The 16,522-nt window shown below is 49.2% G+C and overlaps 1 protein-coding gene across 2 annotated transcripts in view; it reads left to right on the top strand.

Moving 5' to 3' along the window:
• Positions 1 to 16,522, top strand: part of HPSE2 (heparanase 2 (inactive)) — a 349,622-nt gene that overhangs the window by 220,277 nt on the left and 112,823 nt on the right. For both annotated transcript variants that reach the window (XM_088482773.1, XM_088482772.1), the window contains one exon: positions 374 to 545. In XM_088482773.1, the coding sequence (XP_088338899.1) occupies positions 374 to 545 (172 nt within the window). The remainder of the gene's footprint in view (positions 1 to 373; positions 546 to 16,522) is intronic.

Raw genomic sequence — 16,522 nt, 5'->3', positions numbered from 1 at the left:
ACCTTACAAAAATGATGATATGAGTATTGCACACTGTGAGAGGGGAGGATCGCCACCATAATGCACTATAAGATGAACTGCAAGGAAAATCACAACTTTAATCTTTTGCAGCAAAAAAAAATAGCATGTCTTAATTCTTATTATAAATCCCACATTCGATTTTGCTGCCGTTCACAGCCTGCAGTCTGACTGTATGTTCCCTCATTTTAGCCTCACACATGAATATAGCAAAAAAAAAGTTTGCTGTAGCTGTAAACACTGATTTGATAATATAACTGAATACTTACTTGATTGTTAATAACTGAATATGTAACCTAATACACATATTATTGATGTTATTCTCCATAATAACAATGCAATTTTCTTTCCGCAGAACCCAACAATTATAGGACACTAAATAGTCGGGCTGTTAATGGCAGCCAGCTCGGGAAGGATTACATCCAGCTGAAGAATTTGCTGCAGTCTATCCGGACTTACTCCAAAGCAAATCTGTATGGACCTAATATTGGACGACCGAAGAAGAATGTTATAATGCTACTTGATGGGTAAGTTCCTAACATTTGTGGGCGTGTATAAAAATACATAACAGTCCTTAATCTGGGAACCATTGCAAATTGCAATATGGGCCTGATTCATTACGGACCCCTATTGCGATCGCAGCTGCGATTACGCACGCAGGTCCATTTCCGAACATATGCCAATGACTGCAATCTCAAAGCTAGTATAGAGACGCCCAAAGCCAGCATAGAGACGCCCACTACCGTTTTCACACATCCGTAATACTTTGCAATCCTGCGTATTCATCGGGAACATCGAGTAACATCGGCCCCTCACGCACAATTACTACAGGTCTGACCTTACTCAGGAATTGCAAGTCTCATCGCACGCAGTGAGTACTCAAGCTGTGTATGCCATCGCAGTGGCTAATTTATGCATGCCACTGTAACGGCGTTCAAACGGAACAGGGACGCCTACATTTTGCCGACCACCCCCGTCAACACCCCCAAACGCTCACTTCCTGTCAATCGCTCTGCGATGGGTCTGCGTAGTCTATGCGATCGCAGTACGATCGCAGTGGAGCCTTCGCGCACTTGCACTGCGATGCATATGCATGTGCAGCACATAACAATCAGCCATCTGTGTGCGTAATCACAATAGCGATCCATAATAAATCAGGCCCTATGTTAGATATTGCCTAATACTAATACTTTGCGGGCTGCACGGACATCCTTCTAAACTACAACAGGGTCACACATTAACGGATACACTCCGTGGTCCGCATGGGCATGCCTCTAACTTTCAGTAAGACCGCACATTACTCTTGATCTCAATAAAAACATAGGCCACTGCGCAAGGCCCGCACACCCCTTTTACGAACCACTTTGAGGCGGCCCCAACACCAACCTGTACTGAGGTAACTGTGACGCGTTAAGGTAGCTGAGCCTGTAACAAAGCACTGGGGTCGGCAGGCAGCGATTCCAGCAGAGTACCCAGGGGCATGACTGTGCAGAAATGATATCACTTTTGATCCAATCCAGTGCTGCCATATCATCAGCCGGCCCCCAGGAAGAGCAGCTCAGCAGCCAAGAATGAGATGAGTGAGGAGCAGTGATCCAGGAGGAGACTGGGAGCAGTCTATGGGCCTGATTCAGCAAGGAACGCACGGATGCATACACACGCAATCGGCCAATGTTTGCGGTCTGTGCATGTGTCTGGGTCGCCGCGCGCGAACCACTCATTGCGTCCGCAAAAGCGAGCGCAGTGAATACTCAGACCCAGGGAAAAGTGATTGACAGGAAGTGCCATACAGGGAGTGGTCGGCCGAACGCAGGCATGCCAGTGCGTTCGCACCCCGTTACTGGGGCGTGCATAAATTAGTCACTGAGATGCCAGACACAGCCTGGCATCCCTCTGCGTGCAGGAAGTCTCTCAACTCCTGCTGCAGGGTCAGGTCTACCTTTATTGTGCGTGCGGATCCGATGTTACTCGATGTTCCCGATGTTTTCTCAGCCTTATGCATCAGTACGGACGATACCGGAGGCTAAAGGGGGCGGCATTATGTAGTGCTGGGCGTCCGCATCTTTGTGCTGCGATTGCCGTGCATATGCAATCATTAGCATATTCTCACAGCGGCCGGGTGCGTGTGTCTGCATCCGTGCGTTCCTCGTTGAATCAGGCCCAGGGTCAGGTGGGAGGAGGGGTGTAGGGTTGAGGTCAGTGGTCTATGGACCTGATTCAGAGATGGACGGTATTGCACAGCAGCACAATAATGTCCAACAAAATGTAAATGTAGCAGGAGGTGTCTGGAGGAAATAGACACCACCTTGCTGCATCTGAGAGATCTGAGTGCAGCGTCTATAAATGCTGCCCTGGATCACCGCAATGGTTGCCCCCTTTGGCTAGGCTGCATAAGCTGAAGGTTACCTCAGGCTGGCCAGTGCCTGCTCACTTAATCTATGTCCACCGACGCAGACCTTGGCCTCATCCCTCCTGGAAAAGAGGGACGACACCACCCCATTTCCGGGAACAGTGGCCAGGAATGCTCCCGCTCCACCCAGCAAACAGGCTGCAGCTCAGAGACGCTGCGAGTGGACTCACAGATTGAGGGCTGCACAGTCTTCCAACAATCGGATATGTGCTAGCTATCAGGTTTACGTACACCGCTGAATCAGGCCCTATGGGGTGTGGGAGGAAGTGAGCAGTCTGTATCTCGGGAGTGGGGGGAAGTGAGCAGTCTGTATCTGGGGAGCGGGGGGAAGTGAGCAGTTTGTATCTGGGGAGCGGGGGGAAGTGAGCAGTCTGTATCTGGGGAGCGGGGGAAGTGAGCAGTCTGTATCTGGGGAGCGGAGGGAAGTGAGCAGTCTGTATCTGGGGAGCGGGGAAGTGAGCAGTCTGTATCTGGGGAGCGGGGGAAGTGAGCAGTCTGTATCTGAAGAGCAGGGGAAGTGAGCTGTCTTTATCTGGGGAGCGGGGGAAGTGAGCAGTCTGTATCTGGGGAGTGGGGAAAGTGAGCATTCTGGGGGTGGGGGGAAGTGTGCAGTCTGTATCTGGGGAGCGGGGGTAAGTGAGCAGTGAGCAGTCTGTATCTGGAGAGCAGGGGAAGTGAGCAGTCTGTATCTGGGGAGAGGGGGAAGTGAGCATTTTGGGGTTGGGGGGAAGTGAGCTGTCTTTATCTTGGGAGCGGGGGAAGTGAGCATTCTATATCTGGGAGTGGGGGTAAATGAGCAGTCTGTATCTGGGGAGCCAGGAAAATGAGCAGTCTGTATCTGGGGAGAGGGGGAAGTGAGCAGTCTGTATCTGGGGAGCGGAGGAAGTAAGCAGTCTGTATCTGGGGAGAGGGGGTAATGAACAGTCTGTATCTGGGGAGCGGAGGAAGTAAGCAGTCTGTATCTGGGGAGTGGGGGAAGTAAGCAGTCTGTATCTGGGGAGTGGGCGGAAGTGAGCAGTCTGTATCTGGGGAGCGGGGGTAAGTAAGCAGTCTGTATCTGGGGAGAGGGGGTAATGAGCAGTCTGTATCTGGGGAGCGGAGGAAGTGAGCAGTCTGTAGCTGGGGAGCCGGGGAAGTGAGCAGTCTGTATCTGGGGAGTTGAGGAAGTGAGCAGTCTGTATCTGGGGAGTGGGGTAAGTGAGCAGTCTGTATCTGGGGAGCGGAGGAAATGAGCATGAGCAGTCTGTATCTGGGGAGTGGGGGTAAATGAGCAGTCTGTATCTGGGGAGCCAGGAAAATGAGCAGTCTGTATCTGGGGAGAGGGGGAAGTGAGCAGTCTGTATCTGGGGAGCGGAGGAAGTAAGCAGTCTGTATCTGGGGAGAGGGGGTAATGAACAGTCTGTATCTGGGGAGCGGAGGAAGTAAGCAGTCTGTATCTGGGGAGTGGGGGAAGTAAGCAGTCTGTATCTGGGGAGAGGGGGGAAGTGAGCAGTCTGTATCTGGGGGGCGGGGGTAAGTAAGCAGTCTGTATCTGGGGAGAGGGGGTAATGAGCAGTCTGTATCTGGGGAGCGGAGGAAGTGAGCAGTCTGTAGCTGGGGAGCCGGGGAAGTGAGCAGTCTGTATCTGGGGAGTTGAGGAAGTGAGCAGTCTGTATCTGGGGAGTGGGGTAAGTGAGCAGTCTGTATCTGGGGAGCGGAGGAAATGAGCATGAGCAGTCTGTATCTGGGGAGTGGGGGAAGTGAGCAGTCTGTATCTGGGGAGTGGGGAAGTGAGCAGTCTGTATCTGGGGAGCTGGGGAAATGAGCAGTCTGTATCTGGGGAGTGGGGAAAGTGAGCAGTCTGTATCTAGGGAGTGGGGGAAGTGAGCAGTCTGTATCTGGGGAGCAGGAGGAAGTGAGCAGTCTGTATCTGGGAAGAGGGGGAAGTGAGCAGACTGTATCTGGGGAGTGGGGAAATGAGCAGTCTGTATCTGGGGAGTGGGGGAAGTGAGCAGTCTGTATCTGGGGAGTGGGGGAAGTGAGCAGTCTGTATCTGGGGAGCAGGAGGAAGTGAGCAGTGTGTATCTGGGGAGTGGGGGAAGTGAGCAGTCTGTATCTGGGGAGCGGGGGAAGTGAGCAGTCTGTATCTGGGGAGCTGGGGAAATGAGCAGTCTGTATCTGGGGAGTGGGGGAAGTGAGCAGTCTGTATCTGGGGAGGAGGAGGAAGTGAGCAGTCTGTATCTGAGGAGTGGGGGAAGTGAGCAGTCTGTATCTGGGGAGTGGGGGAAGTGAGCAGTCTGTATCTGGGGAGCAGGAGGAAGTGAGCAGTCTGTATCTGGGGAGTGGGGGAAGTGAGCAGTCTGTATCTGGGGAGTGGGGGAAGTGAGCAGTCTGTATCTGAGGAGCGGAGGAAGTGAGCAGTCTGTATCTGGGGAGTGGGGGAAGTATGCCATCTGTATCTGGGAAGAGGGGGTAATATGCAGTCTGTAGCTGGGGAGCCGGGGAAATGAGCAGTCTGTATCTGGGGAGCGGAGGAAGTAAGCAGTCTGTATCTGGGAAGAGGGGGTAATGAGCAGTCTGTATCTGGGGAGCGGGGGGAAGTAAGCAGTCTGTATCTGGGGAGAGGCGGTAATGAGCAGTCTGTATCTGTCGAGCGGAGGAAGTGAGCAGTCTGTAGCTGGGGAGCTGGGGAAGTGAGCAGTCTGTATCTGGGGAGTGGGGGAAGTGAGCAGTCTGTATCTGGGGAGTGGGGGAAGTGAGCAGTCTGTATCTGGGGAGCAGGAGGAAGTGAGCAGTCTGTATCTGGGGAGTGGGGGAAGTGAGCAGTCTGTATCTGGGGAGTGGGGGAAGTGAGCAGTCTGTATCTGGGGAGCAGGAGGAAGTGAGCAGTCTGTATCTGGGGAGTGGGGGAAGTGAGCAGTCTGTATCTGGGGAGTGGGGGAAGTGAGCAGTCTGTATCTGAGGAGCAGGAGGAAGTGAGCAGTCTGTATCTGGGGAGTGGGGGAAGTATGCCATCTGTATCTGGGAAGAGGGGGTAATATGCAGTCTGTAGCTGGGGAGCCGGGGAAATGAGCAGTCTGTATCTGGGGAGCGGAGGAAGTAAGCAGTCTGTATCTGGGAAGAGGGGGTAATGAGCAGTCTGTATCTGGGGAGCGGGGGGAAGTAAGCAGTCTGTATCTGGGGAGAGGCGGTAATGAGCAGTCTGTATCTGGCGAGCGGAGGAAGTGAGCAGTCTGTAGCTGGGGAGCTGGGGAAGTGAGCAGTCTGTATCTGGGGAGTGGGGGAAGTGAGCAGTCTGTATCTGGGGAATGGGGGAAGTGAGCAGTCTGTATCTGGGGAGCGGAGGAAATGAGCATGAGCAGTCTGTATCTGGGGAGTGGGGGAAGTGAGCAGTCTGTATCTGGGGAGCAGGAGGAAGTGAGCAGTCTGTATCTGGGAAGAGGGGGAAGTGAGCAGTCTATCTGGGGGGTGGGGAAATGAGCAGTCTGTATCTGGGGAGAGGGGGAAGTGAGCATTTTGGGGTTGGGGGGAAGTGAGCTGTCTTTATCTTGGGAGTGGGGGAAGTGAGCATTCTATATCTGGGAGTGGGGGTAAATGAGCAGTCTGTATCTGGGGAGCCAGGAAAATGAGCAGTCTGTATCTGGGGAGAGGGGGAAGTGAGCAGTCTGTATCTGGGGAGCGGAGGAAGTAAGCAGTCTGTATCTGGGGAGAGGGGGTAATGAACAGTCTGTATCTGGGGAGCGGAGGAAGTAAGCAGTCTGTATCTGGGGAGTGGGGGAAGTAAGCAGTCTGTATCTGGGGAGTGGGGGGAAGTGAGCAGTCTGTATCTGGGGAGCGGGGGTAAGTAAGCAGTCTGTATCTGGGGAGAGGGGGTAATGAGCAGTCTGTATCTGGGGAGCGGAGGAAGTGAGCAGTCTGTAGCTGGGGAGCCGGGGAAGTGAGCAGTCTGTATCTGGGGAGTTGAGGAAGTGAGCAGTCTGTATCTGGGGAGTGGGGTAAGTGAGCAGTCTGTATCTGGGGAGCGGAGGAAATGAGCATGAGCAGTCTGTATCTGGGGAGTGGGGGTAAATGAGCAGTCTGTATCTGGGGAGCCAGGAAAATGAGCAGTCTGTATCTGGGGAGCTGGGGAAGTGAGCAGTCTGTATCTGGGGAGCGGAGGAAGTAAGCAGTCTGTATCTGGGGAGAGGGGGTAATGAACAGTCTGTATCTGGGGAGCGGAGGAAGTAAGCAGTCTGTATCTGGGGAGTGGGGGAAGTAAGCAGTCTGTATCTGGGGAGTGGGGGGAAGTGAGCAGTCTGTATCTGGGGAGCGGGGGTAAGTAAGCAGTCTGTATCTGGGGAGAGGGGGTAATGAGCAGTCTGTATCTGGGGAGCGGAGGAAGTGAGCAGTCTGTAGCTGGGGAGCCGGGGAAGTGAGCAGTCTGTATCTGGGGAGTTGAGGAAGTGAGCAGTCTGTATCTGGGGAGTGGGGTAAGTGAGCAGTCTGTATCTGGGGAGCGGAGGAAATGAGCATGAGCAGTCTGTATCTGGGGAGTGGGGGAAGTGAGCAGTCTGTATCTGGGGAGTGGGGGAAGTGAGCAGTCTGTATCTGGGAGCTGGGGAAATGAGCAGTCTGTATCTGGGGAGTGGGGAAAGTGAGCAGTCTGTATCTAGGGAGTGGGGGAAGTGAGCAGTCTGTATCTGGGGAGCAGGAGGAAGTGAGCAGTCTGTATCTGGGAAGAGGGGGAAGTGAGCAGACTGTATCTGGGGAGTGGGGAAATGAGCAGTCTGTATCTGGGGAGTGGGGGAAGTGAGCAGTCTGTATCTGGGGAGTGGGGGAAGTGAGCAGTCTGTATCTGGGGAGCAGGAGGAAGTGAGCAGTGTGTATCTGGGGAGTGGGGGAAGTGAGCAGTCTGTATCTGGGGAGCGGGGGAAGTGAGCAGTCTGTATCTGGGGAGCTGGGGAAATGAGCAGTCTGTATCTGGGGAGTGGGGGAAGTGAGCAGTCTGTATCTGGGGAGCAGGAGGAAGTGAGCAGTCTGCATCTGAGGAGTGGGGGAAGTGAGCAGTCTGTATCTGGGGAGTGGGGGAAGTGAGCAGTCTGTATCTGGGGAGCAGGAGGAAGTGAGCAGTCTGTATCTGGGGAGTGGGGGAAGTGAGCAGTCTGTATCTGGGGAGCAGGAGGAAGTGAGCAGTCTGTATCTGGGGAGTGGGGGAAGTGAGCAGTCTGTATCTGGGGAGTGGGGGAAGTGAGCAGTGTGTATCTGGGGAGCAGGAGGAAGTGAGCAGTCTGTATCTGGGGAGCAGGAGGAAGTGAGCAGTCTGTATCTGGGGAGTGGGGGAAGTGAGCAGTCTGTATCTGAGGAGCAGGAGGAAGTGAGCAGTCTGTATCTGGGGAGTGGGGGAAGTATGCCATCTGTATCTGGGAAGAGGGGGTAATATGCAGTCTGTAGCTGGGGAGCCGGGGAAATGAGCAGTCTGTATCTGGGGAGCGGAGGAAGTAAGCAGTCTGTATCTGGGAAGAGGGGGTAATGAGCAGTCTGTATCTGGGGAGCGGGGGGAAGTAAGCAGTCTGTATCTGGGGAGAGGCGGTAATGAGCAGTCTGTATCTGGCGAGCGGAGGAAGTGAGCAGTCTGTAGCTGGGGAGCTGGGGAAGTGAGCAGTCTGTATCTGGGGAGTGGGGGAAGTGAGCAGTCTGTATCTGGGGAGTGGGGGAAGTGAGCAGTCTGTATCTGGGGAGCAGGAGGAAGTGAGCAGTCTGTATCTGGGGAGTGGGGGAAGTGAACAGTCTGTATCTGGGGAGTGGGGGAAGTGAGCAGTCTGTATCTGGGGAGCAGGAGGAAGTGAGCAGTCTGTATCTGGGGAGTGGGGGAAGTGAGCAGTCTGTATCTGGGGAGTCGGGGAAGTGAGCAGTCTGTATCTGAGGAGCAGGAGGAAGTGAGCAGTCTGTATCTGGGGAGTGGGGGAAGTATGCCATCTCTATCTGGGAAGAGGGGGTAATATGCAGTCTGTAGCTGGGGAGCCGGGGAAATGAGCAGTCTGTATCTGGGGAGCGGAGGAAGTAAGCAGTCTGTATCTGGGAAGAGGGGGTAATGAGCAGTCTGTATCTGGGGAGCGGGGGGAAGTAAGCAGTCTGTATCTGGGGAGAGGCGGTAATGAGCAGTCTGTATCTGGCGAGCGGAGGAAGTGAGCAGCCTGTAGCTGGGGAAGTGAGCAGTCTGTATCTGGGGAGTGGGGGAAGTGAGCAGTCTGTATCTGGGGAGTGGGGGAAGTGAGCAGTCTGTATCTGGGGAGCGGAGGAAATGAGCATGAGCAGTCTGTATCTGGGGAGTGGGGGAAGTGAGCAGTCTGTATCTGGGGAGCAGGAGGTAGTGAGCAGTCTGTATCTGGGAAGAGGGGGAAGTGAGCAGTCTATCTGGGGAGTGGGGAAATGAGCAGTCTGTATCTGGGGAGTGGGGGAAGTGAGCAGTCTGTATCTGGGGAGTGGGGGAAGTGAGCAGTCTGTATCTGGGGAGCAGGAGGAAGTGAGCAGTCTGTATCTGGGGAGTGGGGGAAGTGAGCAGTCTGTATCTGGGGAGCGAGGGAAGTGAGTAGTCTGTATCTGGGGAGTGGGGGAAGTGAGCAGTCTGTATCTGGGGAGCAGGAGGAAGTATGCCGTCTGTATCTGGGAAGAGGGGTAATGAGCAGTCTGTATCTGGGCAGCGGGGGAAGTGAGCAGTCTGTATCTGGGGAGAGGGGGTAATGAGCAGTCTGTATCTGGGGAGTGGGGGAAATGAGCAGTCTGTATCTGGGGAGCAGGAGGAAGTATGCCGTCTGTATCTGGGAAGAGGGGGTAATGAGCAGTCTGTATCTGGGGAGCGGGGGAAGTGAGCAGTCTGTATCTGGGGAGAGGGGGTAATGAGCAGTCTGTATCTGGGGAGCGGGGGAAGTGAGCCGTCTGTATCTGGGAAGAGGGGGTAATGAGCAGTCTGTATCTGGGGAGTGGGGGAAGTGAGCAGTCTGTATCTGGGGAGAGGGGCTAATGAGCTGTCTGTATCTGGGGAGCAGGAGGAAGTATGCCGTCTGTATCTGGGAAGAGGGGTAATGAGCAGTCTGTATCTGGGCAGCGGGGGAAGTGAGCAGTCTGTATCTGGGGAGAGGGGGTAGTGAGCAGTCTGTATCTGGGGAGTGGGGGAAATGAGCAGTCTGTATCTGGGGAGCAGGAGGAAGTATGCCGTCTGTATCTGGGAAGAGGGGGTAATGAGCAGTCTGTATGTGGGGAGCAGGGGCAAGTGAGCGGTTTTTGTTCATCGGTAGGTGGGGGAGTTGTAGGGTCGAGATGTGCAGTCTGGGGGGTGTTCATGTACGCCCCTCACCGAGACCATGTGCACGCCTATAATAATAAATATCCTGTCTTTAATAACAGACAGCAGCCATTTTGTTGTAAATCAAATGCTACACAATAAAGCCACAAAGGACAAGGGTCCACAGATAAAGGTACGGAGGGCTGCAGGAGACCATTATAATTGGTTTATGTGATATAATAAGTTAACCCCATCATACACAAGATTTATCTGCCTGCAAGGAGAGATATTATCACTGGTGAGACAGCTCAGTACTGTGCTATGTTGGTTTAATAGTGGCATTTCAGCTGTGTCTTTTTTAGCCGGTCACAAAATCCGACACACATTTTTAATAACAGTACATAACACAGTTAAAAATCACCCTAACAATTAATAACACAACTTAAATTATCTCAAAGGGATATCTCTTATTGGCCATTCTCAATTTGCACTAATGAATGGATAAAAAGGCAAGGTACCCATGTGGGTTGATGGTGAATTTCCACCTCAATTTTGTTGCTTTGAGTTTAATCAGCCAGCGGACTCAAATTGGTAATTCAGAAGTGCTGACAGGTGGAAAAAGGATACCCTTTATTTATACTCACTGCTGACATGAAGAATTTGATTGGCTCAATGCCTACAAAGTTGCTTCCTGTTGGTACACTTGTATATCAGGGCAGAAGCGCATTAGGGCCATAATAATGAGGTTTATCATAACAGATCATATCTTGACTATTTTGTGTCCTCAGCCCATGTGAGACGAGTCCTGGTAGTCACGAAGTGGCATTAACGAATATAGGGCCTGATTCAGACCCGCTCGCTAAGATGCATACTCTCGCTGCTGTCGTTGGTATGCATTGTGCGCATGTGCATACCTTAGCGAAAGTTCACAATGCATTCGCTCGCTGCACATAGACAGCCCAGCAGAGTGAGTGACAGGGGAAGCCGTTTGTAGGTGGTAACGGGGGCTGGCCATTAAAAACGGGTGAGTGGAGGTGCAAACGCAGGCGTGCCTGAGCATCTCAACGGCGTTTTGGAGAGTGTGCATAATTATAGGACAGCATCATAGTACACGTCACCTGGCTGGTTTTTACACTGAAGTGCTCGCAGTACTTTCAGCAGGGTATGGTCAACCTCAAGCGCTGCGATAGCAACCGATGGTTGCATACACTTCCTGGACCAGACGTGCGCAAGTGGGCATCTTAAAACAGGCTGATGGGTGTCTGCATACACTATGTGATCACTCTCTAATACCCCTTTTACACCAGAGCAAAAACCTGGGTTTTTGCTGGGTCTACCCGGGTCGCAGCTCAGTGTAAAAGGGTCCCTGAAAAATAACCTGGGTCAAGTGACCCTGCAATCCAACCCAGGTAGCTACCAGGGTTGGACCCAGGATGGACCCAGGTAATGGTGCAGTGTAAACGGTGCAACCCGGGTTATCTGACCTGGATCATGCCTAAAATGAGCGGATTGGTGGTTATGGAGCATTCACCTCCCACTTTTTATAACCTCACACGTTTAGCAGGGCAGACCTGAGTTCAGTGTGAACAGGGCTGACCTGGGAGTAACCCAGATCAAAGGTTCAGTGTAAATGGGTCTGACCTGGGTCTGACCAGGGTTGGAACCATGTCCAAAAACCCAGGTCGGACCTGGGTTTTTGGTGGAAAAGAGGTATTAGAAATACTGGGCATGCTAATGCATTGCTGTGAGTTAGCACTGCCTACGCAATTTGCATACACATCGTGCGAGCGGCTCTGAATCAGGCACATATTTCATTAGACAGATCTTTCCTGTTAAACAGTTATCTGTAAAATGTAAACATATAATTTTACTTTGTATCCTCATATGAGAGTAAACTTTAAAAACATATTAATTAAATCAATCCCTGTTCTCAGGTAGCTAATGATGCCAATATTGGACAAAGATAATAGTCTGCGCTGCCTCTAAAGATATTCTATCAGTATTAATAAAAAATAATAAAATATAATTCAATTGAGACAGGAGTTGAAATAAGTCTGTATAGTATTTAATTAACCTACTTATGCCCATATTAAATTTTAGGTGAAATGACGTAAATTTTGCCTATTTCAATTATCCCCGTATTCAATTACATTGACTTTTCTCCGGTGCGAAAAGTCAATGTAAAAAAACGGGGATAAATATTCGCCACCCTTTAGCTGGCGAAAAGAAGTGCAGAATTGGGGTTTAGGGGTGCAGGCTTAAAAAAATTAGCCTGCACCCTTGGGAATGCCCCCTTAAAACGATCGGGACACCCCCCCAAAAAAATCACATTTTGAGGTGAAAAAAAAGAAAAACCACTTCTAAAATAGTTAAATGTAATCCAGAGGGGGTCGGAAGTATGCGGCAGGTGTTTTCTTCAATGCGGGTGATTACGGCAGGTGCATTTTTGAAGAAATTTCAAAATGCACTTTAGGGACTTAAAAACATGGTTACCCCCATTTTCATGTACCCCAAATTTGATAGGATTAGTTATTTAAAAAAAAATAAAAAAAATCTAAGTGCTATTCTTCACCACTTCTTCAACGCCGCGAATATGCACCTTCCGCGGCTATTATAAACCCCGACTTCCTTCAGCAGGTAAAAATGAGGGTACCCATAGTGATCCCCATGTCTGCACATCTTTAGGGGGGTCCCAGGCACATTTCCCGAAATTTACCATTTTTTTTCGTAGATGGTGTAAAAAGTCACTTTAAAATAACAGGGATAATTTTTTACTTGCCTTTAGCAGGTGAAAAAAGTGCAGAATTGGGATTTAGGGGTGCAGGCTTAAAAAAAATAGCCTGCACCCTTAGTTTAAAAAAAATCGGGACACCCCAAAAAATTCATTTAATTATTTTTTTTGGAGGGGGGGAATGGGAAAAAATAAAAAGAGGACAGTGTTTAAAAATAGTGAAATAGGTTCAGGGGTATTCTGTAAGTATGCGGCAGGTGTTTTCTAGAATAGTCTGTTAGCGGCAGGGGCTTTTTTGCAGAATTTTAAAAAAAATTAGTTTAGGGACTTAAAACTATGCTAGTACCCATTTTCAGGTACCCCAAATTTGTGGGACCACTTTTAAAAATGAAAAAAAAAGCTAACTGCTCTTCTGCATCACTTCTTCAAAGTTGGGAAAAAACATCTGCCGTGGCTATTTAAAAACCCGACTTTCTTTTGCAGGCAAAAACAGGGGGTACCCATAGTGATCCCCCAGGTCTGGACATCTTTAGGGGGGGTCCTACAATTATTTCCCGAAAATTCCCGTATTTTTTCGCCAATCAAAGTTTCGCCTGTTCCCGATTTCGCCTACTTTGGAACTGAATACGGGGAATTGCGGGCACGCGCGCAATACTTTTCCACCTGGAAAACAAGGGAAAGAGGCGAAAAGTCAAGCAGGCGATAAGTCTGGACTATTCGGCTCAAATTGAATACGGGCCTAAATATACATAAAACAATTTAATCAGAACGGTATAATATACTTATTTAGGATCTCCCACTAAAATGTCAAATATTCACAATATAATTATATATGACATATTCTAGACATAGTAACAATTAAAATAATACAATGAAACAGTGGGCCTTATTCAGAGCCGGACGCTATTTGTGAACGGTTGTTCAGAAAAAGGGTCCGGCTATTTAAATTGAGCGCTCGCTCTTTGTGGTCTGTTAACGCCTCTATGTCTAAGCGAGCGAACTTAACATGCGCTCGCTATTTTGTAAAGACGCCCCCTGGCCGTTCGCATCATACGTCATCTCCGCTATTTATTAGATTAATCGAGTACATCGAAAGGCGTCTGAACTGCTCGCAGTGCTTGTGGTAGGTTTTACTTCCCGCAATCACTGCGAGCAGTTCAGGCTAAAAGACAACCAAGTGACGTGGTCGATGATGCTGCTTTGTTAATTATGCACTTTTAACCGTTAGGCACGCCTGCGTTCGGATCTCCACTCTCCGTTTTCAAGCACCTTCCCCTGTTACCACCCACAAACGCCTCATTTTGTCACTCAAATTAGCAGGCCCTCGCTGTTTTGCGAGCGCACGATTTCCGACCGCAATGACTGGTTGGCGCATGCGCATTACGACCCATACGCATGCGCAGATGTGCGAACATCGCTCGGAGCGAGCAAGCGGCTGCTTACGATCGGCTCTGAATCAGGCCCAGTGTTACATGTATAAATGTTGCAGATTACCAGAGTCCATAAAACGTTGAGCGCATGGATAGTTGTTAGTGTGTTTGATCCAATTACACACTTATCACCTGGTTTCAGTTGAGTTTGAAAATGCAAATAGCTCTGACATATAGTGCATCGTATCTGGACACAGGTTAGGCAATATTGCGAATTGTTCAACCAGGGATTTCACGGATAATAAAATAAGCCACCAACCTGGTAGGTGCGCCAAGCTTGTGGCATCATATTCAAACAGACTTGAGGCTGTAAATGCTGCCAAAATGCATCAACAAAGTATTAAGCAAAAGACTGTGATTTCTTAGGTTTATTTTTTTTTATTCAATTTGCAAAAATCTCAAAAAAACTTTTTACACGTTGTCATTATGGGGTATTGTTTGTAGAATTTTGAGGACAAAAATGAATTTATTCCATTTTGGAATAAGGCTGTAATATAACAAAATGTGAAAAAAGTGACGCGCTGTGAATACTATCCGTATGCACTGTATTCCTTACAGGTCTATTTCAATATTTTCATTGAATCCCTCAGGATGTAACGTCCCCATTCTGTGTATCCAGTAATTCTCCCTCAAACAAAGTTTGGAGAACCTGTTACCTCCTCTCTCTGTTGGTGGGATATGTTCAATTTAGGTGACTTTAATGTCCCTAGGATTCAAGTGGTCTATAGATGATTAGTGTCTCGAAACACTATGGCCCGTATTCAATACTATGGCCCGTATTCAATACTATGGCCCGTATTCAATTCCAGGCAAAAAACCTGTCATTTTCGCCTATTGTCATTATCCCCGTATTCAATTACTAAGACTTTTCGCTGGTGCGAAAAGTCAATGTAAAAAAACGGGGATAAGTTTTCTCCAGCCTTTAGCTGGTGAAAAAAGTGCAAAAATAACGTGTGTAAAAAAAAGTTTTAAAAAAAAATCGGGACACCCCCAAAAAATATTTTCAATTTTGGGTTTAAAAAAATAAAATAGGGAAGACTCTTGTAAAATAGCTAAATTCAATCCAGAGGGGTTCCCATATATACGGCAGGTGTTTTCTTCATTGCGGGTAGTAGCGGCAGGTGCATTTGTGAAGATTTTTTTTTATTTTAAATAATTTTAGGGACTTAAAAATATGCTTGCACTCATTTTCATGTACCCCAAATTTGATGGACATAGTTATTTTTCCCCAAAAAATTGCTAAATGCTCTTCTGCATCACCTTCTTCAAAGTCGCATTTATGTACCTGCCGTGGCTATTTAAAAACCCGATTTCCCTTCAGCAGGCAAAAACGGGGGTACACATAGTGATTCCCCATGTCTGGACATCTTTAGTGGGGTGATAGGATGCTTTCCCAAAAATTCCCATTTTGTTTCGCCGCTCCCAGTTTCGGCGGATACCGTTTTCGTGTTCTTTGAAATTGAATACGGGGATTATCGGGCACGCTCTCGATACTTTTCCGCCTGGAAAACCCGACTTTCTTTTGCAGGCAAAAACAGGGGGTACCCATAGTGATCCCACAGGTCTGGACATCTTTAGGGGGAGTCCTACAATTATTTCCCGAAAATTCCCGTATTTTTTCGCCAGTCAAAGTTTCGTCTGTTCCCGATTTCGCCTACTTTGGAACTGAATACGGGGAATAGCGGGCACGCGCGCAATACTTTTCCGCCTGGAAAACAAGGGAAGGAGGCGAAAAGTCAAGCAGGCGATAAGTCTGGACTATTCGGCTCAAATTGAATACGGGCCTAAATATACATAAAACAATTTAATCAGAACGGTATAATATACTTATTTAGGATCTCCCACTAAAATGTCAAATATTCACAATATAATTATATATGACATATTCTAGACATAGTAACAATTAAAATAATACAATGAAACAGTGGGCCTTATTCAGAGCCGGACGCTATTTGTGAACGGTTGTTCAGAAAAAGGGTCCGGCTATTTAAATTGAGCGCTCGCTCTTTGCAGTCTGTTAACGCCTCTATGTCTGAGCGAGCGAACTTAACATGCGCTCGCTATTTTGTAAAGACGCCCCCTGGCCGTTCGCATCATACGTCATCTCCGCTATTTATTAGATTAATCGAGTACATCGAAAGGCGTCTGAACTGCTCGCAGTGCTTGTGGTAGGTTTTACTTCCCGCAATCACTGCGAGCAGTTCAGGCTAAAAGACAACCAAGTGACGTGGTCGATGACGCTGCTTTGTTAATTATGCACTTTTAACCGTTTGGCACGCCTGCGTTCGGATCTCCACTCCCCGTTTTCAAGCACCTTCCCCTGTTACCACCCACAAACGCCTCATTTTGTCACTCAAATTAGCAGGCCCTCGCTGTTTTGCGAGCGCACGATTTCCGACCGCAATGGCTGGTTGGGGCATGCGCATTACAACCCATACACATGCGCAGATGTGCGAACATCGCTCAGAGCGAGCAAGCGGCTGCTTACGATCGGCTCTGAATCAGGCCCAGTGTTGCATGTATAAATGTTGCAGATTACCAGAGTCCATAAAACGTTGAGCGCATGGATAGTTGTTAGTGTGTTTGATCCAATTACACACTTATCACCTGGTTTCAGTTGAGTTTGAAAATGCAAATAGCTCTGACATATAGTGCATCGTATCTGGACACAGGTTAGGCAATATTGCGAATTG

The sequence above is a fragment of the Taudactylus pleione genome, unplaced genomic scaffold (genome assembly GCF_031769625.1).
Source record: "Taudactylus pleione unplaced genomic scaffold, aTauple2 ptg000292l, whole genome shotgun sequence".
In the NCBI taxonomy this organism is placed as follows: domain Eukaryota; kingdom Metazoa; phylum Chordata; class Amphibia; order Anura; family Myobatrachidae; genus Taudactylus; species Taudactylus pleione.
Note: the sequence above shows the minus strand (reverse complement) of the source record. Positions and strands in the feature narration are given on the sequence as shown.